General features: G+C 40.6%; 2 protein-coding genes across 5 annotated transcripts; one reads left to right on the top strand and one right to left on the bottom strand.

The window, feature by feature from the left end:
* Positions 1-281: 281 nt before the first annotated feature.
* Positions 282-5,812, top strand: c6h22orf23 (chromosome 6 C22orf23 homolog). 3 transcript variants are annotated; one of them, XM_043241722.1, is made up of 9 exons: positions 282-466; positions 641-701; positions 799-876; positions 968-1,030; positions 1,106-1,279; positions 1,718-1,846; positions 2,026-2,126; positions 2,509-2,611; positions 5,713-5,812. In XM_043241722.1, exons 3-9 carry the CDS (start codon positions 804-806, stop codon positions 5,775-5,777), a joined length of 708 nt encoding a protein of 235 aa, XP_043097657.1. In that variant the 5' UTR covers positions 282-466; positions 641-701; positions 799-803; the 3' UTR covers positions 5,778-5,812. The 3 variants fall into 3 exon arrangements, with proteins under 3 accessions (XP_043097657.1, XP_043097655.1, XP_043097654.1); XM_043241720.1 differs by having other exon boundaries at positions 282-706; XM_043241719.1 differs by having other exon boundaries at positions 283-701.
* On the bottom strand, positions 2,681-23,465 carry micall1a (MICAL-like 1a). 2 transcript variants are annotated; one of them, XM_043241717.1, is made up of 16 exons: positions 22,913-23,465; positions 21,145-21,193; positions 20,146-20,287; positions 19,580-19,680; positions 18,823-18,947; positions 18,157-18,719; positions 17,972-18,035; positions 8,256-8,614; positions 7,606-7,943; positions 7,011-7,145; positions 6,634-6,760; positions 5,787-5,877; positions 5,591-5,664; positions 5,364-5,478; positions 5,207-5,253; positions 2,681-5,132 (listed from the first exon to the last, which is right to left on the bottom strand). In XM_043241717.1, exons 1-16 carry the CDS (start codon positions 23,053-23,055, stop codon positions 5,008-5,010), a joined length of 2,598 nt encoding a protein of 865 aa, XP_043097652.1. In that variant the 5' UTR covers positions 23,056-23,465; the 3' UTR covers positions 2,681-5,007. The 2 variants fall into 2 exon arrangements, with proteins under 2 accessions (XP_043097652.1, XP_043097653.1); XM_043241718.1 differs by having other exon boundaries at positions 7,606-7,901.
* Between the last annotated feature and the right edge of the window lie 863 nt (positions 23,466-24,328).

The following is a 24,328-nucleotide window of genomic DNA, read 5'->3' as shown; positions in this document are numbered from 1 at the left end:
ATTTAATTCTTTAAAATATTTAGATCATGGAAACTAAATATCAAAATATTAGATACCTTAAAAAAAATACACATTTTCTTAAATGTAGAAAAAAAACTACTTTTTTGGATATTTTTCCATCTTTCCATTTTTTTCTCTGTGAAGTAAGGCTGCACACTATTACTGATTTTTTTATGTTTATGTGTATGTTGTGTAAATATGATTAGAAATATATCGCGTCACCAAAAATCACTGAGTTCATGTACATACATTGTGCGATAAGTCGACATATTGATTATTGCGACAGGCCTAAATAAGGACACTGATATATATATATATTCACACACTAAAAAGTGAGTAAATAATAGAACCAATGCTTGCTCTCTCATCGTTTCACGTGATTGGATGTTCATTGGAAACGTCACACTTTTTTGCCCGCGTCGCCTCAGGTCCTGGAGAGAAGAGGAACGTCACAGGATCGAAATAGGTGCTGAAATTGAATATAAATACGGAACTTTACAAAACTGCTGAATAAAGTCGAAATCTTTATTTTTCCTCTCGAAAGCAAGTCTAAACACATTGCGCATGTGTTTTAATATATTTTTTTTATCCGTGAGACTAATCTGCTTTGCTGGATCGAATGTTTTGCTTGTTACCATAGCAACTGCTCGGCTTTTATCCGTTCTTTTTTGAGTTCATTGCTCATTTCTTGTTTAAGTCAGGTAACGTAAGTAACCCGCTTGTATACTGATTCCAATACATACATTTTTTTTACGTCATCTATCTTTGTCTAGAATACTTAATTGTTTTTGTTTGCAGGAACGATGGCCAGCGGATCAAAATATAAGGAGCCCAGAGTCAATCACTACAGAACCGAGACACAACAGTTAATACAAAGTGTGTGTGTGTGTGTGCGGGTGGTAATGCTTCTTTACTTTTAGTTTCTCCTTTATGGCTTCACCTGTGGGTTTGTTCTGTTTCGTTGCAGTGATGATGCAGGAGTCTCGTCTAACAGACTTTCAGCAGAGGCAGATCAATAATAAGCTGAAAAGTGAGTTTATAATATTCTACATCTACCACGACAGTTCATGTTTCATGCCTAATGCGCACTTTTCTGTTTGAGCAGATGGCGGCGCTCTTCCACTAACATTTAATCCCAGGCCGCTTGAGTCCAGTGTGCGGTCAGAGCCCACGCTCTCTAAAGGGCCCGCTCTGATTGGTCACCAGCACAGACGAAGCGCGGAAAGATGCCGCGCTGGAGATAACTACAAACGAGAGAGCTTCAAGCCCAGAGCAATACGTAAGGGCGGTGATTGTTGTTAAATCTCCTTAAAATATCTACTTAAGATTGAACCTGAATAAATGAATAGGCTAGTTTTTTTTTATACTTTGCTTTTGAGGTTAGCTTTGCCACAGCATCTAAATGTGAGATCACTAACACACAAACCTAGCAATGTACCAAAATACTTTTGAAAGAAATGAGTAATAATGACTTTTAACCATTTAAGGATATTAGTATAAACGTCCTACTTTAACCATATTCACCCAATATATGAACTATATAGAAAACAACTGTTTTTGTATTATAGTATATTCAAATCTATCCATGGTCATCATCAGTGAGAGCTATCAAGTCTGCCTATCTTATATATATATATATATATCTTTGTAAATTAAAAAAAGTAAATTAAATGTATTAAAAAACCTATTAATCTGCTGATTTGTTTATTTCTTCTAGGAGATCTAGAGAAAGAGAAGAGACAGCTACAAAATATTTTTTCTACTGGTCAAAAGGATGTGAAGCCAACTTATTCCCAAAGAGATTCCACAGAGAGAAGAGAGCGACGGATAGATCGATTCCAAGAGGGTGAGACAGACAGTATATAAAAATTAGTTTTTTTTTTCTTGTGAAATATATACTGTTCTTTCCTGAATGTATACTGAATATTGAAATAATGATGAGGTTTCAAAGAGTCATGTTTACAAAGACATTTTAATGGTAGCTGGGTATCAGCATCTCATGGTAACAAGGAAACTTACCAACAGTTCTGGATGAGATTGAGGAGAGGAGGAAGTTTTTAGAGGACATGATGGCGTTGGGAAAAGGTCACCAATACCAGCACCTCATCAACACAGAGATATCCCAGGTGAAGATACAAACACATTAGATGACAAACAGAAATGTCAGCATGCCTACCTTCATCAGCTTCAGTTCAAAAACCTGAGAAAGTTATTGATTAATGTTTTATGGAAGGTTTCTAACGCCGGGAACACACTGCCTGATTTTCAAAGCCATTGGATTGGATCTTCTCACAAATATATTGTGTAGTTGCTTTTGTGTTCACATCCGTTTAGATTTTGTTTTATGAAAATTCACATGTACATGAACAAACACAGATTTGTCTCAGATTTACCAAAAGTGTCAATGAGTAAAAACCTGGGCTAAAACCAAGCAGTCTGTACCTGGCTTTAGTTAAATCAAAGCTGCTTTGTTTTAAACCGCTGCTGTCTGATTTTTGTTTTTGACAGAAAATCCGTGAACTTGAAGATATTGACAGGAAACGCAGCGAAGAGCTAAGCACCCTCAAGCTAGGCGGTGAAAAGGAACAGAGCAAAGAGAGGGAAAGACAAGGTGAAGATATGAGATGCTAGACTTCTGAGTATTAAAATATATGTTCAAAAAAAGATCAACTTCAGAGGGTTTTCTTTTATTAAGTGGCTTTATTTTTAATGTCCTCCATCCTAAAAGCACAGACTGTTTTAGAGAAAACAGAAAGCCCTTGGAGTTGATCAGGCACACAAACACAGAACAAGCATAATACTGAATCATGATAAATACAAGTAAACACCCAGACGCACAAAACTGAAACGTCAACAAAATCGTCAAAGACACTCAACAGCCAATGCTACGACATACGCATAAATTAAACAGATTAAAGGCACTCCTTCAGAAATACACTCCTGCTTGGGTTTACAGAAATTAAGGCCCGACACACAACGTAACATTCTACAGTGACAAAGCGTTTTGAAGTTAAAATTTAATATTGCATTATCTTCTTTCAGGGACTTTTAAAGTGTGAGGAACATCTATTATTGCTCAACATTACAAACCTTGCAGATAACATTTTGTGTGTTTGATTCGAGTTATAGTTGAGTATAGTATTTTTTGTTCTTCTATTAAAAGGGGTCTAGACTTGTTATCTCTTATTTTAATGTTAATCTGTCCTCCAGTCCTCAAACTGTCAGTCTATAGTAAATTCAAAGTTCAAGTTGATGGTTTCTTAAACTTCACCTTTCAGTAGTATGAAGTTCTGCTATGCTAACTAATGCATTTCTGATCATAAGGTCGTAACAATATCATTTAGCAATATTTTCAAAGTTAGCTTTTTATACATCTACCAAATATTAATAATAAATTCACTTTCCCCGTATTCAATACATGATACCTGCCAAAAATGTATGCAAAAAAAAAAAAAATGTTGGAATGTTGCAAATGATTGTTGAAACAATGCCACAAGCAATATTAAAATGAATGTATTAAAATGTTGTCTTGGGTAGGGTCGCACCAGCTGTTTCTTGTTTAAACTGGAACATAAAGTCCACGCTCTCTTTGTAATTTGCTTCTGAAAGCAGAAGACAGTAAGGTAAACACTGCGTAGCCTTTTTGAATCATTTACTATTTAAATGATCTGACATCTGCTTTCAAATCCATGAGCAGAAGTGTGATTTTCAGCTCATCCTCTTTCTTTTAAGGTTAGTTTTTGCAGTGTTTGACAGAAAGTAAAGCGGGGTCCTCAGTGGCACTATATGTCGGTGAGCTGCACACAAGGCTATCTGCAGACACTTCAGTTTATCATGTTACGGTTGATTCTGTAAAACTATTCTGTAAAAACGTTGCAAGTAACACTGTAAATGACAAAATAAGGACTAATAAATATGGCTGGGGGTCATTTGGCACAGAGCGATACACACAAGCTGTCTAGATCTGTTAATCACAACTTTTTTAATGTAAACAAACAACTAAAGTACTGTGAAGTAAAACATGAGCTTAATAATGCAATTTAAAATCTGCTATGTCCATCATTGTTTAGTGTATATTTTGTATGTATCTATATGTGGGAAGCCGACAAATAAAAAATTGTGTCCTATGGTGTGACAGAAAAAATGTGAAAAAACTAAACATTCCAACAGTCTTTTCTGCAATGTTTTTTTTTTTTAAATGTATTTTTATTTCACCATAGCACACATAACACCTACCCATGTACAGTTATCTAGTTTAATGGTGCAATACTCAAATATTTAATACTGCGTAAACTGTAACTCAACGCCATAACGGCTTCTTTTTTTAATTAAGCACGGCTGGTGCAACCAAACCCTGACAAAAAAAAATAAAAATTCCTCTTACTCAAAAAAAACAAAGCATTCATAAGATGGAAAAGTTTTTCACGATCTTAGCAATATTCCAGACTGCAAGATTGGTAATTCATTTCTGCCTTCATCTCAACAATGCTTCTTTAATATAATTAAAGGGCTCAATGTGGCCTGAAAGTGTTTCAGAACGAAACACAGTGTAGCAGTGCCTCCGTGCCATTTATTCACTCTGAGAACTAGATTAAATTAAGTCTGAGAAAAAATAAATGTAATACCATCTGGCCTTCCTGTTGAGCTCTTCCTGTGACTAACAATACGTTTAAAAGAAAGGTATGCTTTAAAATTTGACGTCAATGTCATGTCTTAATCACATTCAGTATCAGTTTTCTTTTCAGAATGTAGAGATTAAAGTAAGGTTTTTTTTTTTATTAAAAATTGTTATCTGACCAAGACCGTGTTACTTGTTACTTTTATGTACTGCAGTAGTGCATTATATCAGTTTAGCTGCTACTACCTCAAAGGCAAATGAACTCAATTTGTACATTTCAAAGGTAAATTTAACTTAAATTTTATAGCAATTTATAAGCGCTAATTAGACTTTAAAAAACAATTAGTAAATCTATTTAGTATATCTTTTTTCTTCAGTAAGTCTACTGTTCAGCTGTTCTCTTTCCGGGGACTGTTGTCTTTTACTCCTTCATTCTTGGTGCTCAGTCTCTTCAAAACCTTCATTGGCTTGAACTTCCCAGTTCTTTTCTTCTGCTCGCCCTGTCCATGAAACTCTGAGAAGAAATTCAAGAATCAAAGCACGAATGAGGTGTAAAGTGAGAGAGTCAGTGAAAAGAAAAGCACTAACCTTTTTTCTTTAGCATAGCAGCTACTAGTTTGTCTTCCTCCTCCTCCCTAAAAAAAATAATGCATTCTTTAAAAAACTGATTCTAAACTTGATACTAAATGGCAGAATTACTTTCCATTCGACATTAAATGTACAGAAAGCCATTACGTCTGATTACCTCTGTCTGTCCAGATCTATGCTGTTAATAATCTGGTTCCTCTGCTCAATTATCGTCACAAGTTCTGCCATCAATTGCTTTTCTCTGTCTTTGTCTTCAGCTGTCCATTCTTTCTCTGTAAGAGATGTAAAGGAGAGATGGAATTTTAAAAAATGGCCTTTACTTTAAAAGAATGGAAGAGGATTTACTTAAAAACAAAAAAAAGAGGCTTTAGTGTTGTTTCATACCTGGCTTGTTAAGTAAACATCTAAGCTCATATTCCACATCGGCCTGCCTCTCCTCCAGGTTCTGCTGCTTGGCTCTAAAATCAGACAGTTTACTCTGCTTTCATATTTTTCATATTTTCTAGTCTCAAACCAATTTTCTGGAGCAGTCAGAGTTGCCGACTTCTGCATCAGCGCTGAAACTATATAGTGCACTTACGTGTAGACCAGTTCAGCCTCTCTCCGTACCAGTAAGTGCTTCTCGTGAATCAGCGTGAACCAGTCAACAAGTAGATGTTCTTCTTCATCATCTAAAATGACAAAACAGTCACTCAATTCAGTCATTCAAATGCAGCCATGCCCAAGATCGCAAACACACGCACACACAGCTCTTGTCTAACTAGAAATGGGACGGCCTTCTTAGAACGGAGTCTATTTGTATGAAGCTTAGCCCAGGTTTTGGTTTATTAGTTTGAGGCTCAGTCTTAGGTTCATCAGCTTCTATAAACTACATGAACTCTTCAGGTGAGTCCAAAGTAAGAAACCTTAAGATTAGCTTCCTAGCCGAGTGCAGCTACTGTTCACATAATAATACACCAACAAACAATTGCACTAAAAACTCTTTCAAAAAAACATTATTTAAATGATTAAAAACAAATCAATATAAAAAATAAAGTTGAATAATTGAATTTTACAGAACAAAAGTAAATTGACAATATTTATGGCAGGGTATGTGATACTGTTTTTTTTTTCTTTCAAATGTTAAACTTAAGAGCTTTCGTTTTGGCAGAAAAACAGCAGCAGACCTCAAATCATGCCTTTTGTTGACAACAAATTTGAAAACAATTCTTATTATAAATGTGGGAAGATTGTTGGTGTGTCTTGTTTAAATGTGTTATAAGTGAACCAAACTTGCTGTATTTGCAGACAAGAAATGTGTGTGAAACAGTGTTTACTGTAAATCGAGCCACTCCAAGACACTGGACCATGAGCTGTGTGTGGAAAAATCTGATTCCTGACTAATTAACAGCCAATTTTGGCAGTTCTTCTTTTAGTTCGTCTCTTACCATTTGAACATTCTCGTAAGCTCTTCTCCAGATCCACCCCTCTGTGCTCCAATTCATCCAACCGTTTCTCCAGATCACTCATCTCTACATGGATGTCTTCAACTGGGATATACTGGTCTGACTGTACCTACCAAATACGACAGGACAAGAAATTAGAAGCATGCTCTCAAATGTTTGATGATAATGTTCCAAACTGACCTTTTATACAGAATAACATTTTCAAATATTACTACTTTTCATGTGAGAGATTACATGAAAACGATAACTGTGCCATTCTTTTTAGAAAGGTAACAGTAATATAACTATCAAAACAATCAAATTCATGATTTAAAAAATAAATAAAATCAAAGCAGCAAAAGGTTGTTTCTGTGCCTCACTTTTCGCTTAATGAGAGGAAATCCATGTCCAGGAGCAGGAGGTCGTGCAGGACGGGGCCCTTTTGGGGGTCGGGATACAGAGGAGCTGACAGAGGCGGCTGTCTTCCGATTAAATGGATTCTCTTTACAAGTACGCTAAAGATGACCGTGATTAGAGAGCATTAATCAAAGATACCGAACAATGAAATTACTAAAAGAAAGCTTCTGGACTCAAAAGGGTTTTCTGGACCAAATATGTGAAACCTTTAAATGAAATTAAGAATTTATGATGTTTCTTAATGTTAGCTGATGAAGTTTATTCAAAATTTGCATGAAACGTGCATTATGTTCTAATTGTAGAGAAAACTCTTTTATTTGTACATGTACATATAAAATCAGCTGAAAGAGTCATTACTGCTGTTACTAGTTCTAAAATAAGACTTCCCAACTAGCCTTTAAACTGGTAATAAGAGCTTAGACAAGAGCAATATTTTTAGGACGAAGAACGTCTTGGTGTGGCAACTGTGGTGCATGTGGAATAATGTACCATTTTAATTTTAATTATAATGTAAGAATATAAGTTAAATCAAAACTTCTGAACAGCAGTAAATCTAACCTTGCCTGGAGTGCTGGGTGTCTGTGAAGAGGGGAACAGTAGTGGCCTCACACTGCGATTGGTTTGTGGAGTAGCTGGTGCCGAGTTGGTATTGGTAGGAGGTGGTGGAGGCGGAGGCAGGTTTGGAGAACAGTGAGGTTGAAGCTTAGTTTTTTGGGACAGAGCGGAAGCAGGAGCATTGATTGATGGCTCAGACACACTCTTGGTGAACAAATGGTCCTGTTCATTAGCAGCAGGTTGTTGGGGGACTGCACTGTGGTCTGAGGAAGAGGAGGACAGGCTCTCTGTGCTCAGAGCTAAAGAAGAAGCAGGAGAGGAAGTCTGAGAAGAAGGAAAAGCTAAAGAACAGCAGGAAAAAGACAACCCAGAGAAAAAAATATAACAAAAAAAACAGACATGTGAGCAGTTACACAACTACAACAGTGTAACATTCGAGAGGGCTGCAGGATGATTTCAAAATTAAGTTAATAACCACTAAATAACATGCTATATAAATACTCCCAGTGTCTTATAACTAAAACACATCTGAATATGCACATACAGCAGAAACATGAGAAGTACTGTGTTCAATAATGGTGGCACCTTTAAATATTGTCCTAGACAAACTACATCAGATCTTCGGTTGTGTTAAGAAAAATTAAGCAACCAACCTGACGCAGAAGAATTCGGAACTTTGGGTGCTGGTCGCTTCTTCCTTCGGACACTTACAGGACTCTCAGAAGGGGCAGGACTTTGACGTCTTGTGTCCCCAGCAGTGATTTCAGCAGCATGGGTAATCCCATACCAAGGGTGACTAGCCACCACAGGACCAGGGGGATCTTCAGGAGCCGTTTCTGGCTCCTCTTCCTCATCGTCAAATGGATTTGGAGGAGAGGATGGTCTTGATTCCTCTTGTTTTTGAGCTATACCTGTGGGTGGGCGAGGTGCTGGTTTCTTCTTGGTTTCTGATTGGACAAGAGCCAGCCAGGGTGGGTCTTTTGGTTTAGGAGTGTCATTGGCCTTGCTAGAACTGGGAAAAGAATACATTATAACCACTGAGAGGAACTCACAAAGAGATCCATAACTGGTCAAGAGTTCAAATATAACTTGAGGGTTTTTATGTTTTTGAATACTTTATTTTAAGGAGTCATTGTTACAGTGTAATTACACATTTAAGTGCTGATTAATATGGTTAGTAGTTGGCTTAGGGTTATGCATAATTAATTGTTATTATAATAGTAAGAACATGTAATAAGTGTAACAAGGACCCTTAAAACTAAATCTCTTATGTTTACTTAAGCTGGTTTTATTTCATGAAAATTACAGTAAAAACAGTACAATTTAAATGGTTGTTACTATTTAAAATAACTGTTTTCTGTTTTAATATATTTTAATTTTTAGGTCCAACCAGGCCCACTCATAGCTCCGCCCCTACTTCAGCTTCACATGATTTTTCACAAATTAAAGTTGATGTAATTCTTTTGCAATCGTAAGAATATTTGGCAGTTTTCATTTCTACCTCAGTAGTTTCTTCTGTGAGTTTGCGTACCGTTTAGCTCTTTTGCTTATTTCGTACACTCATTTGATTTGATTTCATTCATAAAATTCTCTTACAAAGAAACGGGCAGCACAAGCCTAAATAACACATAATACACTGTCCATTATCAATGGCTGTTTATGTTAAATCTAATAAAATCAGAAGAATCATTTGGTGGTTTTTTTTTTGGCATTTAAGTATTAAATCAGGCTATTTGTCCAGTCGGGCAAGTACAATTTTTTCAGTAAACTTGCATTAACCCATTTTAAACTTCTTCTTCTTCTTCTTTTTCTTCCGCTTATCCGGGGCCGGGTCGCGGGGGCAACAGTCTAAGCAGGGACGCCCAGACTTCCCTCTCCCCAGACACTTCCTCCAGCTCTTCCGGGGGGACACCGAGGCGCTCCCAGGCCAGCCGAGAGACATAGTCCCTCTACTTCCGGCTTGCGACTGTTCGGACGCTCTTGCTTACTGCTCCGCGCTTTGCTTCTTTTTATCTACTTTTATCTACTTTTTTTTCTGATTTTACTAAGTTTTAACTTCAGCATATAGCACAGTGCTCAAACAACACATATTTGGCAAAAACTTTCGGGATTGCAATAATAGCTACTACAAAGAACTAGATTATCTGCCTCCCGCTGCTAGCAGCTTACATTCCGGAGACGGGAAAACACAGCTTCCTATCTTCAACAAACAAGAAAGAAAATGCCTCTTCTGGAATCTACTTGCTGCACAAACTGCCACAGACTGCTACAAAGGATTGTGGCTCTTGAAACGAAGTTACTTGCTGGACTCCCAAAACAAGCAGATCACACAGCAGATCATCACGGACCCCTCAGCCCACAGCCGGTGAGTCCTGTGAATCGAATCAACCTCGACAGTATACAAATGTAGCGAATCAAGCTAAAGCTGATCAACACACAAATCAGTGGCAAAGACAGGCGAGACCCAAAGGCACTCGAGACATCAGACTGTCACGAGTATCTCATATTGCCGCTGTGGCATCATCTACCCCAGACATGGCCATGAGAAGGCTTGGAAAAACTGGTATTTTACCACCCCCTGTACAGCTCGAGAACAGATTTGAATCTCTAACGAATTTGGGTGAGAATCCCGAAAGTGACTGAGCAAGAGTCATATCAGCCAGTAGCTAACACCGCTACAAACAGGCGCTCAAGGTCGAGCAGACAGCGGCGTTCAGATCACAGAGCAGCCGAGCCCAGAACTCTGATAGTCGGAGACTCCATTATCAGAAACGTCAGGAGCAGAACGACAACTACATGCTGCTTTCCTCAAGCGACCGTCTCTGATGTAAACAATGGACTTCAGAACGTTCTAATGAAGCACAAGACTGCAAAGCGAGTCATCATCCATGTGGGGAAGAATGACATTCGTAAGGAGCAATCAGAACTCCTGAAGAGGGACTTCAGTGAACTCATCGAAACACTTCAAAGAGTTGAAGTCCAGTCGTTCATCAGTGGACCACTCCCAGCAAGGGGAACAAACATGTTTTCACGGTTGCTTGGACTGAATACTTGGCTACAAAGAACCTGCAGTCAAAAAGGAGTCAACTTCATCGACAACTTCAATCTGTTCTGGGGACACAGACAACTGTTTAAACTGGATGGCCTTCACCCAAACAAACTTGGTGCGAGAGTGTTAAAGGACAACATCTATTTTTCACTCCGTCATCCATCAGCAGAGTGTGCCAGTCCACTCAACATGAATGGCACACACACACCTGGACAAAGTATGGATGACGACAGGACTTCATATCAGCCTCAGAGTCATCATCTGGTCGACACATCCCACAAGGACACTGAAAACACCACAGAGCCACAACAAGCACTGTTTGTGGACACTATCACGGTTGAGCCCTGCCCGCAGAGCCCATCACAGACACAATGTGACGCACAACAACGGCTCCAGGACTCAGAGCCGAAGGACGACTCTCTGGTAATCAGCCAGGGAAGCCAGGACAGCATAATTCTGCCACGGAAACACCAATGCTCTGTTTACCAGAGACATTATCCCTCTCTCCAGCATCGCCACTTCTCAGCTTCTCACAAAAAATGGAGGAATTGGTGGCTAAAACCAGACTCTCCCACTCCTTTGCTGCGAGCCCCCAGTTATCAACTACAAAACGGCGGGCACCACCACCTCCAAGGCCGCTGGGCCCAGCTCGCCCTCCTCCAGCGAGAGCTCTTCGGCCGCTGCGACAACGCCAGGCCATCCCTCCTCCATCTGCAGCTGGTAAAGCAAAAACAACTGATAACAGCTCTCAGTGATGTGTTTCTGGTCCCCGCAACTACAGCAAAAACTTTCAGGGATGTTTAGAAAACAAGCGGGAACCCAGTGTGTCTCTCACTATCTCCGTCTTATTACAGGATAGAAAGTCTAAGGCCTTCTCAAGGCGTACAGCTGACAAATCTAATCTGCGGCCCATTAGACAACAAACTCAGACTGCTATAGAAACAAAAAGTACTACCATCAAGCTAGCATTATTAAATGTTCGATCACTAAAAAACAAATCATTTGTGATCAATGATTTAATAATTACAAACAATCTAGATTTTATGTTTCTAAATGAAACATGGCTTGAAGAAAGCTGCAGTGCAACAGTGCTCAATGAAACAGCCCCTCCCAACTTCACTTATATGAATGTTTGCAGAGTTGACAAGAGAGGGGTGGGGTTACTGCTCTCTTTAAAGATGTCTTTCAGTGCAGACAAGTGTCATTTGGTCAGTACTTGTCATTTGAATATCTAGGGATTGTGTTGAAAGGTGCTCCACGCATCCTGTTTATCATTATTTACAGGCCTCCTAAATATTCTCCAGCCTTTGTTGAAGAGTTCACAGAATTGTTATCAATGATTTGTTCAGAGTTTGACTGTTTTGTGATTGCAGGGGATTTTAATATCCACATAGAAAATGCAGAAATCAAAACTACAAAAGAATTTATAACTGTTTTAAACACTTTTGAGCTGATTCAGCATGTGCATGGACCTACACATCACCATGGGCACACGCTAGATTTACTCATCAGTAAGGGTTTACAGCTTTCATCCATTGTTATCAAGGATGTAGCACTGTCTGATCACTTCTGTATTTTCTTTGATATATTGATCTCTGCTACCACTGAATCCAGATCTGTCACTGTCAGAAAGAGATGCATTAATGAGAACACAAGTGTGCTATTTATGAAGGCTGTTTCTTCAATGCCAAGCATTTCTGCCGACTGCGTTGATCTTCTCCTAGAGTCCTTTGACTCAAAAGTTAAGAATGTCATGGATGACATTGCACCAGTGAAAGTCAGTAAGAAGACTGGCAGACAAAAGTCATGTTGGAGAAAATCAACAGCAGTGCAGATCATGAAAAGGCAATGCAGAAAGGCTGAGCGGACGTGGCGGAAGACAAAACTTGAAATCCACTATAGCATCTATAAAGACAGCCTGCATGCTTTTAATGTGGAATTAGCCACAGCAAGACAGAAGTTTTTTCTCAAACCTTATAAATAGTAACCTGAACAACACCCGCACTCTTTTTTGCTACGGTTGAGAGACTGACAAACCCCCCAAGTCAGATTCCCAGTGAAATGCTTTCTGACAGCAAATGCAATGAGTTTGCCTCATTCTTTTCTGAGAAGATCGAAAATATCAGAAAGGCAATTAAAACATCAGATGATGTAGAGATATGTCAGATTCAACCAAAATCTCAAAAGGAGTCACTATGTGTGTTTTTGACGCAATTGATAGCAAAACTTTGGAGGAAGTAGTACAGCACCTAAAATCCTCAACCTGCTGTCTTGACACACTTCCCACATCCTTTCTTAAAAGCGTGTTTGACTGTTTAAAAGCTGACATCTTAGAAGTGGTGAACACATCACTTCTTTCTGGGACTTTTCCAAACGCCCTGAAAACTGCGGTTGTTAAGCCCCTCCTGAAAAAGAGAAATCTTGATAACAGTATATTGAGTAACTATAGACCGATATCAAATCTTCCGGTCATAGGCAAGATCATTGAAAAGGTAGTTCTGAATCAGCTGAACAGCTACTTGAACTCAAATGGTTATCTGGATAATTTTCAATCTGGTTTCAGACCGCACCACAGCACAGAGACAGCGTTAGTTAAGATAATAAATGATATTCGCCTAAACTCTGATTCTGGTAAAATATCAGTGCTGGTACTACTAGATCTTAGTGCTGCGTTTGACACTGTCGATCATAACATTCTTCTAGACAGACTGGAAAACTGGGTCGGGCTTTCTGGAATGGCTCTAAACTGGTTCAGGTCATATTTAGAGGGAGGGGTTATTATGTGAGTATAGGAGAGCATAAGTCTAAGTGGACGTCCATGACATGCGGAGTCCCACAAGGCTCAATTCTTGCGCCGCTCTTGTTTAGCCTGTATATGCTCCCACTAAGTCAAATAATGAGAAAGAATCAAATTGCCTATCACAGCTATGCTGACGACACGCAGATTTACCTAGCCTTATCACCAAGTGACTACAGCCCCATTGACTCACTCTGCCAATGCATCGATGAAATCAACAGTTGGATGTGCAAAAATTTTCTTCAGTTAAACAAGGAGAAAACTGAGGTCATTGCATTTGGAAATAAAGATGAAGTTCACAAGGTGAATGCATATCTTGACTCAAGGGGTCAAACAACCAAAAGGCAAGTCAAGAATCTTGGTGTGATTCTAGAGACCGACCTGAGTTTCAGCTGTCATGTCAAAGCAGTGACTAAATCAGCGTACTATCACCTAAAAAATATTGCAAGAATCAGATGCTTTGTGCCCAGGCAAGACCTGGAGAAACTAGTCCATGCCTTCATCACCAGCAGGGTGGACTATTGTAATGGTCTCCTCACTGGCCTTCCCAAAAGACCATCAGACAGCTGCAGCTCATCCAGAACGCTGCTGCCAGGATCCTGACTCGAACCAGAAAATCAGAGCACATCACACCAGTCCTCAGGTCCTTACACTGGCTTCCAGTGACATTTAGAATTGATTTTAAAGCACTTTTACTCGTTTATAAATCACTCAATGGACTAGGACCTAAATACATTGCAGATATGATCACTATTTATACACCTAACAGGCCACTCAGATCACTAGGATCAAGTCAGTTAGAAATACCAAAGGTTCACACCAAACAAGGAGAATCTGCTTTTAGTTATTATGCTGCTCGCATCTGGAACCAGCTTCCTGAAGAGATCAGATGTGCTGAAACATTAGTCACTTTTAAATCCAGACTCAAAACTCATCTGTTTAGTTGTGCATTTACAGAATGAGCACTGTGCTGCGTCCCAACTGTGCTACTTTGCTTCTTTTATTTAAACTGTTTTAATCTCTTTTTGCTTTAAATTCAATTTATCTTAAATCAGTGTTTTTATTTTATTTTAATTTCTTTTATTGTTATTTAAACCTTGTAATTATTTTATTTCCTCTTTTGTAAAGCACTTTGAATTACCATTGTGTATGAAATGTGCTATATAAATAAACTTGCCTTGCCTTGCCTTGCCTTGCCTCCAGCGTGTCCTAGGTCTTCCCCGGGGCCTCTTCCCGGTGGGACATGCCCGGAACACCTCCCTTGGGAGGCGTCCGGGAGGCATCCGGAACAGATGCCCGAGCCACCTCAGCTGGCCTCTCTCGATGTGGAGGAGCAGCGGGTCTACTCCGAGCTCCTCCCGAGTGACTAAACTCCTCACCCTATCTCTAAGGGAGCGCCCAGCCACCCTACGAAGGAAACTCATTTCGACCGCTTGTATCCGGGATCTCATTCTTTCGGTCATGACCCAAAGCTCATGACCATAGGTGAGAGTAGGAACGAAGATCGACCGGTAAATCGAGAGCTTCGCCTTGCGGCTCAGCTCTTTCTTCACCATGACAGACCAGTACAGCGACTGCATTACTGCAGAAGCTGCACCGATCCGCCTGTCAATCTCTCGTTCCATCCTTCCCTCACTCGTGAACGAGACCCCAAGATACTTAAACTCCTCCACCTGGGGCAGGAGCTCCCCACCAACCTGAAGGGGGCAAGCCACCCTTGTCCGACTGAGGACCAAGGCCTCAGACTTGGAGGTGCTGATTTTCATCCCTGCCGCTTCACACTTAGCTGCAAACCGCCCCAGCACACACTGTAGGTCTTGGCCAGATGCAGCCAACAGAACAACATCATCAGCAAAAAGCAGAGAAGCTATCCTGTGGTCACCAAACCAGACCCCTCCGGCCCCTGACTGCGCCTAGAAATCCTGTCCATAAAAATAATGAACAGGACCGGTGACAAAGGGCAGCCCTGTCGGAGTCCAACATGCACTGGAAACAAGTCTGACTTAATGCCGGCAATGCGAACCAAGCTCCTGCTCTGATCATACAGGATCGGACAGCCCTTAGCAAAGGGCCCTTACCCCATATTCCCAGAGCACCCCACAGGACACCACGAGGAACCCGGTCGATTGCCTTCTCCAAATCCACAAAACACATGTAGACTGGTTGGGCAAACTCCCAGGAACCCTCCAGCATCCTGGAGAGGGTATAGAGCTGGTCCAGTGTTCCACGTCCAGGGCGAAACCCGCTTTGTTCCTCTTGAAGCCGAGGTTCAACTATCGGGCGGATTCTCCTCTCCAGTACCCTGGCATAGACTTTCCCAGGGAGGCTGAAAAGTGTGATCCCCCTATAGTTGGAGCACACCCTCCGGTCCCCCTTCTTAAAAAGAGGAACCACCACCCCCGTCTGCCAGTCCAGAGGCACTTTCTCCCGCGTCCACGCGATGCTGCAGAGGCGTGTCAGCCAAGACAGCCCCACAACATCCAGAGACCTGAGGTATTCCGGGCGGATCTCGTCCACCCCTGGTGCCTTGCCACCGAGGAGCTTCGCAACCACCTCAGTGACCTCAGCCAGGGTAATGGTCGAGTCCCCCCCCGGATAGCCCGGCCTCTGCTCCCTCAGTGAAAGACGTGTTGACGGGATTGAGGAGGTCCTCAAAGTATTCCTTCCACCGCCCGACAATATCCCCAGTCGAGGTTAGCAGGTTCCCATCAGCACTATATACGGTGTTGGCAGGGCACTGCTTTCCCTGTCTGAGGCGTCGGACGGTTTGCCAGAACCTCTTTGAGGCCGTTCGATAGTCATTTTCCATGGCCTCCCGAACTCCTCCCAGACCCGAGTTTTGCCTGCACAACCACCGGGCAGCAGTCCGCTTGGCCCACGGTACCTGTCAGCTGCCTCAGGGGTCCCTCGGGCCAACCATGCCCGATAGGACTCCTTCTTCAGCTTGACGGCATCCCTTACTTCCGGTGTCCACCATCGGGTTCGGGGGTTGCCGCCACGACACGCACCGGAGACTTTACGACCACAGCTCCGGACGGCTGCGTCGACCAAAGAGGTAGAGAACATAGTCCACTCCGACTCAATGTCTCCAGCCTCCCTCGGGATCCGGTCAAAGTTCTGCGGAGGCGGAGTTGAAGATCTCCTGACAGGGTCTCTGCCAAACGTTCCCAACAGACCCTCACGGTACGTTTGGGCCTGCCAAGTCTGTCCGGCCTCCTCCCCCGCCAACGGATCCAACTCACCACCAGGTGGTGATCAGTTGACAGCTCCGCCCCTCTCTTCACCCGAGTGTCCAAGACATGCGGCCGGAGATCAGATGATACAACCACAAAGTCGATCATCGACCTCCGCCCTAGGGTGTCCTGATGCCAGGTGTACTGGTGGACACCCTTATGCTTGAACATGGTGTTCGTTATGGACAGACCGTGCCTAGCACAGAATTCCAACAACAGAACACCACTCAGGTTTAGATCGGGGGGGCCGTTCCTCCCAATCACGCCCCTCCAGGTGTCACTAGCATCACCAACGTGAGCGTTGAAGTCCCCCAGCAGGACGATAGAGTCCCCGGTTGGAGCACTTTCCAGCACCCCTCCCAAGGACTCCAAGAAGGCCGGGTACTCTACACTGCCATTCGGCCCGTAGGCACAAATGACAGTGAGAGTCCTCCCCCCAACCCGAAGTCGCAGGGAGGCGACCCTCTTGTCCACCGGGTTAAACTCCAACACATGGCGGCTAAGCTGGGGAGCTATGAGCAAGCCCACATCAGCCTGCCGCCTCTCACTGCGGGCAACACCAGAGTAGTGAAGAGTCCAGCCCCTTTCGAGAAGATGGGTTCCAGAGTCCAAGCAGTGCGTGGAGGTGAGCCCGACTATCTCTAGCCGGTCCATTTTAGACTAGTTGGTTTAATATTTTCATTAGGAAAACTTTGAGACATTTTAAGGCCCCAAAGCAAACCTGTTAATGTGGGGACACATTTCAAGTAAGGGTACCTTGTAAGATACACTGCTCAGTTTTCATCTCTGGCAAGCCATTTTTTGTAATATTATTTGGTGAGCCAAATCTTGCATATTACCCATATCTTGAAACCTGCACATTGTGTGTGTGTGTGTTAGTGTATATATGAGTGTGAAACTTTGAGGTACCTTCGTAGTAGTTTCATGCAAAAGTGAACATCATGGCAACGTACAACACCTCACGTGGAAAACATTTCATGTACCGCGCAAAAGCACTTAACTAACGCAAATCAATCAAGCTAATATGCATTGGCCACTAAGTGTAGGTGAATAACACTTTATTCTGAAGGCAATCATTTGGATTTTTTTTTAAAGAAAACTTCTTGCACAAAATAAATTCAAGCCCTTTCGAGGACCTGTATCTGTGTGTGCTCATTTTCAAAAGCTCTCTAAGGCCTTGAAAAAACAAAAAAAAAAAAAAAAAGAAAAGAAAAAGTGGGAACACTGAGTAAAGACATTTATAGAACAAAGCAAAAGGTACAGTAGAGAAGACACCAGAAATGATCTTACCGGGCAGGTGAGTGCAATCTTTCTCTTGGCACGGGAACTTGAGGAATTTGAGTGTCAGGATCTCCTAGAACCACAATTAACAAATTATAAAAAAAAAAAAAAAAACAACAACTTTGAATCAATTTCACAACATGTAGACAACGTGTAATAGCATGGCTTGAGTAATGTTATGAATCGGTGCTCACCGTTGACAGTGGGGCTTTCAGAGGGTCTGGGTGGGCGAGGTCTGGGCACAGGGCGGGGAGCAGGGGTGGGCTCAAATACCCGTCTAGGTGCTGGAACTGGTCGACCCTCTGCTGCAGTCATCTTCACTGACGTTGTTGGCTCATCATCATTGGCCCCATCAGCTGGCTTGTGGTCCTCTTGTTGTGCGTCCTGATCCTCCTCTTCAGATTCATCAAAGGGATTTGGTGGACTAGAAGAACAAGGGCCTCCATGTTCCGTCTCCACCTCTGATCTGCTGTCTGGCTGCTTGCTTAATGCTTCTTCTATTTCAGTTATTTCCTCTTCGTCTCTCTCCGGGGTGGTATCAGCATTGCTGAGTGATGCCTTCGATTCTAAACTCCTATTGTTTGGGTCTTTTGAGCTCGTTGAGGTTAGCTTGGCTAGTTTATTACTCGTATCTGAATGGCCATTCTGACTGGCATCTGAGGCAGATCTGGTGAAGTGGTGTGTGCAAACTAATGATCCAGGATCTTCTGTGAACTTGTAAGATCCAGGCAGTAAAGTTCTGCTGCATTCCCTACATCTGAGATAAAAGTAGCAGAGTAAATAATAAGTAAAGTTATTTTTAAGCTTTCAATAATAAAGGAAAAAAAGATGCAGATGTTACTAGACAGCTGACCAGTCACCTGAAGCAGTTTCGATGATAAAGTTTGCCATCAACGAGGATTCTCTGAACCAAGTGAACATGCTTTCCACAGACTGAACAAGTGCTGCTCAGAGTACTGCGTTTTGGTTGGTTATCTGCACCAGACTACGCATCACCAAAAACCAGATTGAGAATGAAAGGTAAAAAAAAAAATGTTAAGAACAACTGATGTGTATTTGAGATTCGGGTTTAATATTTTTTTTGTGCTTTGTTAATACTTTAGACTGTATAAACGTGTATACAAACTCAAACTACGGCACTACAATAAAGAAAAGGAGAATTCTGTGCGTTTCTTAGATCAACATATTTTATTGACCTCGGAACAACATTTGAATAAAAAATTTAGTCTAAAATCAGGTTCTGTGTTTGTGAATTGGTACATTTCTTGAGAGGCAAAATTCTCTGTACTGAGACAGCTCACAATCTACAAAAAAACAAGTATGTGATTTGGCTCTGACTGCTGATTTCACAAATTAAAAAGAAAATAAGGCAACAGAAGAGTTTTTTGCTCTGAATACATGGAATTGAGCCAAAAAATGAGATCTTACTGCTCTCCATCTTGTGTTGTAATAATAAATTTCACTCCTCTCATGGTGCAATAGCAAATCCTTAAATGTGTGTGCAGAAAGTGTATATTTTTGGAAAATGCGACTATGCACAGGTTGTTAGGTCTAAAGCCACAGATAATCAGAACAAGAAAATGTCTGGGTTTTTTTAAACAATGCTGTGCTCTTTACCTCAGTCTGAGCATCCCGGCCCTCTGGAGGAGAAAACGGTCTCTTTATGGCTGGTTTGATGTGACCAGGAACACCAGGGCTCTTTATGGTTGAGGAGACAGCTAAATAGAGGATATGTGGATTACACCAGATCAATAGCTAAGCTAAATGGCAGTACAAATCATTCTAAATCAACACAATCAGGTTCGGAAATTTTATGTTAAAAATAACCTAGTACTTTCTCCTTTTGCTGGATCTCTTTTGTCATTATTCTAAGGCGAGTTATTCACAGCGATGTGAAATTGCTTAAAATAAAATAAAAGTGATAAAATACACTTTCAGTTGTACACTTGTAATGTTCTGTGACGTCACATGCACTCACTGCATACAGAAATATACTGCAGCGCTGTAATCACTTCACATAATGCGACTAAGAGTTGTACGAAGTGGACATTGATTTAATCTTAATGGATTGGATCATGGGAGTAATCTGTATGCGATTGACACTTCACACAGAATGTGCAGTTTGTCATTTATCAAGGGCAGATTATAAAAGGCCTAAATGCATTGCAGGCCTTAATACTTACAGTGAGATTTGTTAGTGAAGAAGTTGCAATACTGAGATACATAGGTGATGATGCTCAATCTGTCAGGCACACTCATGGACACCATGTCTTCTGGATCCAGCAGGGCTGGAATACCCAACTCACTCTCAGCAACCTCAAATGCCTTTGAAATGAGAGAGAGAGAGAGAGAGAGAGAGAGAGAGACAGAGAGAGAGAGAGAGAGAGAGAGAGAGAGACAGAGAGAGAGAGAGAGAGAGAGAGAGAGAGAGAGAGAGAGAGAGAGAGAGAGAGAGAGAGAGAGAGAGAGAGAGAGAGAGAGACAGAGAGAGAGAGAGAGAGAGAGAGAGAGAGAGAGAGAGAGAGAGAGAGAGAGAGAGAGAGAGAGAGAGAGAGAGAGAGAGAGAGAGAGAGAGAGAGAGAGAGAGAGAGAGAGAGAGAGAGAGAGAGAGAGAGAGAGAGAGAGAGAGAGAGAGAGAGAGAGGGGGTCACATAACAGCAGACAACCAAACAAAAAATCCTAAGTAAAAAAAACTTGTATTACCCATATGCTTTTAAAAATGATGATAACAGTGATCAACATCTGTTTTATCAGTGATAACAACCAAATTACCAAACTACCATGATCTACCCTAGCAATAATCTATGGATATACAGTGTACAGCTAACATTTTGGCATTTATAGTAAATTTTTGGCACTATAGTAAATGTCAGCTTACATTTAAGATGGTTTTATGAACATTTAAACATAATTAATCACTGAAAAACCAGTCAGTGTACACATTTACACAGAGTAAAATAATAATGGTGATTTAGGATTTAAGCTCAGCTAAAAAAAGTGAGCATTACTGTGACTGACACAAACATATAGGTGTTCTGCTTTAACCACTTCCTCTTTCAAGAGCAGTACTGAAAAAGAAGACAATTAAAGAAGGGTCAGCAGTGAGCTGTTGATTCTGCCTGATGGTATTATAATCACCTCCCTATATTTAATTGTTTCTGGCAGCGGAGTGTCATACTCACCAGACGGTTGTTCTCAAATACATTTTCTTTCGAGAGCGAGTCAAAATCTCTAAGGGACATAGAAACAATACGTTTAGCATTTATCAGAAGCGCAGAGTCACGCATCACACAAACCACAAAGTAATGGAAACAGACGCCATTAAGTAACACTATGTGCCTTTTGTGAATCTACTTCATATATTCAATTTGGAAAATGTCAGTGAATCAAATATCAGAGAATTAACTAACTCCCACAAGGCAGCGCTGCCACTGATGCTTAGATCATATTAATAACGCCATCGGTTGCATTCAAAAGATTTATCGGTTTTGTACGAGTTTGTGTTTGTTCTTTTCTAACTGGCTGTCTCTTCATAAACCTTTATGCATACACCCCAAAAACGTCTTTGTATTAACCTAATCCCGCATTTCAGCAGCGAAGAGGAGTAAAGAAACAAAATGGCGGTGAAAGGTCTATTCACATCAAGAGTGAAACTAAATTTGGGGCCGGCTTGAGTAAACTCCAGTTCACGTCTGTGCAACACAGCGCAAAGTCTGGAGCGTTTCGTTTGAGGTGTACTCAATCTGGTTTTGTGTAAAGTAAAGAACAGCTGTTGCAGCAGTCACATGCCTGGCATCTATATTTAAGCAGCACGTATGGTATATTTTACAGTGAGTGTAATATGATTCCAACCCATATTTTTCAAACTAGAACAAGAAAACTTCAGTCAAGATACTTTATGCTCTTAGTATACGGACTAGTTTTCTTGAACTCAACAGAGTGACACTAAGGACTGACCGAGTGTGTCTCTAACATGACTCTACATGCCCATCACAGCATGTGATGCAGCCAGCAGATAATAACAGGTAGCTTGAGGAATCTAGAACAAGTCATTGGATCTGTGGCTTTGGTTAGATCCGTTATGCAACACATTATCAAAGTAAGCCTGGTTAACTCAGGTAAATGTCTGGAGCACACTGATGCGTGCTGTGATGGTGCAAGACGCTATTAACTGTGAAACCACAATTAATCATATTTATGGAAATCATATTTAGTGTCTGAGGGGGGAAAAAAATAAAAATGTCTATATAGTGCACAACTAGACAGCTTTTATAGAAAATAGCCTGTTAAAGGTATTCTATAGTCTTAGAAAAATAGTAAATGAGTGAAATGACCAATTTAAAATCGCTTTAGCCTGAGAGCGGAGGTATTTCTGATTTAAAGATGAAGGGATATTCCTTTCTAAAAGCCTATTCCTGCATATAAAATCTAGTTTTGTTAGCATTTAGAGTTACACTAGAATTTAAGTAATACAACATTTTCATATTAAGCTTTAATCTGCTAGTGTGCCTTAATTTAATCATAGCAGTTAAATTGTATAAAACGTTTGGTTTCGTTTTAAAATGTATAAATTAATACATATTAATTTCAATTCACGTATACATTGAAATACAGCAGAGGTTTTCAAGGTATCGTTTTAATTCTGTAGTATGTTCACGATATCTTTCCGTCGTAAAATCGATTAAAAAAAAATCGAACTGGAGTGAAAAAGGTTTGTAAATGATGACTGGACGTCCATTTGGGCTAAATTATACCTGAGGTGAATCAAGCTGCGTGTCACTTCCTGTTTACTTGAAGTCACACCTAACAATAGCTCAACACAACCTACGTTTCCATTGCTCCTATGACCGCTGTTTCCATTAGTTATATCATTCCTGAGTTAAGTTTGTTAAGACGACAGCATTTTATGACATATGTCATCTTCAAACAAATAAAAGACGAAGCGCTCACATGAGATCAGGTCTGTGTCTGTGGATGATAGCGCAGAAGGCCAGTCCATCTCTGAAGGATGAAGACATGTTTGTAATGTCCACATTACTGTAACCTTCACACTGGATCCTGCACCAGTCCTGCAAAGCTTTTAGGGAGCCCATGGTCGATATTCCAAAATCCGCACCTAAAGTCTGCTCCTGAAAGACACATGAAGACCCAAGAGTTCACGAAAGACTCTTTTCCACATGCCTGTGTCCGGTACAGTTAGTACAGTTAGATCCTGCTGTCGGAATTCTAGACGATCCCATTCGATCAAAGTAAGCGGTACGGATTTGGCCGTAATGTTACTCTGAAGAAAAAAATCAGCACACACGAATGGAGTCAAACTCCAACTGCAGTTACAAGTTCTAACGTCCGTCTTTTATAATAAGACATCGATGATACTCCTATTCGCGGTGCTCAACTTCAAACTCGATACACAGTCAAACGCGGGATATAACAGGCCTGACAGTTTAATATTCTTTTAGGCGTAGCGTGTACTGACGAATTTGGTGTCTAGACGCGTCCAACCGATCATTTTCTTTTCAAAATAAAAGTCATGGCCAAAATAAATACAAAAAAACCCTACAAACATATTTTATTTATTTGTAGACTCTGCATTGATGTTTGTTTTTTATATATTTTTATTTTAATTATTATATGAACAACAATAATATAATTAAAACTTCAAAAACTACAATTACAATTATATATATATATATATATATATATATATATATATATATATATATATATATATATATATATATATATATATATATATGTATATATTAAAACTATGCATATATAATATTACTCATATTACTAAAATAATCACATCAAAACCAAACAGACAACGACGTAGCTAACTAATTCGCTAATCCCTGCGTAATGCTTGGCTGTGAAGCAAGACATAAAGTGAGAGAAGGCTGCAGCTGACTGTGCGTCTAAGAGCTGAGTCACAAATGACTGTGTCCTTCACCACCCAGAGCCAAAAGCCTGAAAGAGCTGCTTAAAATGTGTTTCATGTTAGTACCACCATTACATTAAAGAACATCAATTGCCTGCGTAATTAATTTGGATTTATTGTGTTACTTTTCATCTTAAATATTTAATAACTTAACATTTTAATCACTGATGTAGGCCTTTGTTCAGCGGTTTATTAGGTCATATAGGCTACCGGGTGATTTATAAACAAATAAGAATACTTTAAAATTAGTTTCAAATGTAATTGAAAGCCAATGGAGGACTGGACCGAAATGCTCAGATTTGTAAGTTTACTACTGATACTACAGTTTCTTCCATGCTATCAATTGCCTCAAAATTAGACAGGAACTAATTTCTGTTTTGAATTATATAGCCTCTCAACTTTTGAGACATCAGGAGGGCAAAGGG

The sequence above is a fragment of the Puntigrus tetrazona genome, chromosome 6 (assembly GCF_018831695.1).
Source record: "Puntigrus tetrazona isolate hp1 chromosome 6, ASM1883169v1, whole genome shotgun sequence".
NCBI classification, from domain to species: Eukaryota; Metazoa; Chordata; class Actinopteri; order Cypriniformes; family Cyprinidae; genus Puntigrus; species Puntigrus tetrazona.
The sequence above is the reverse complement of the archived record's forward strand: the minus strand, read 5'-3'. Positions and strand labels throughout refer to the sequence as shown.

Excerpts from the sequence above, each read along its gene's own strand:
- c6h22orf23 (XM_043241722.1), top strand. The coding sequence starts at position 804 with ATGGCCAGCGGATCAAAATATAAGGAGCCCAGAGTCAATCACTACAGA. Across the intron at positions 1,031-1,105 it reads GATCAATAATAAGCTGAAAA|ATGGCGGCGCTCTTCCACTA; the intron begins GTGAGTTTATAA and ends CTGTTTGAGCAG. Across the intron at positions 1,847-2,025 it reads GATAGATCGATTCCAAGAGG|TTCTGGATGAGATTGAGGAG; the intron begins GTGAGACAGACA and ends ACTTACCAACAG.
- micall1a (XM_043241717.1), bottom strand. The coding sequence starts at position 23,055 with ATGGGCTCCCTAAAAGCTTTGCAGGACTGGTGCAGGATCCAGTGTGAA. Across the intron at positions 5,665-5,786 it reads GAGGCTGAACTGGTCTACAC|AGCCAAGCAGCAGAACCTGG; the intron begins GTAAGTGCACTA and ends GTCTGATTTTAG. Across the intron at positions 5,479-5,590 it reads ATGTTTACTTAACAAGCCAG|AGAAAGAATGGACAGCTGAA; the intron begins GTATGAAACAAC and ends CATCTCTTACAG.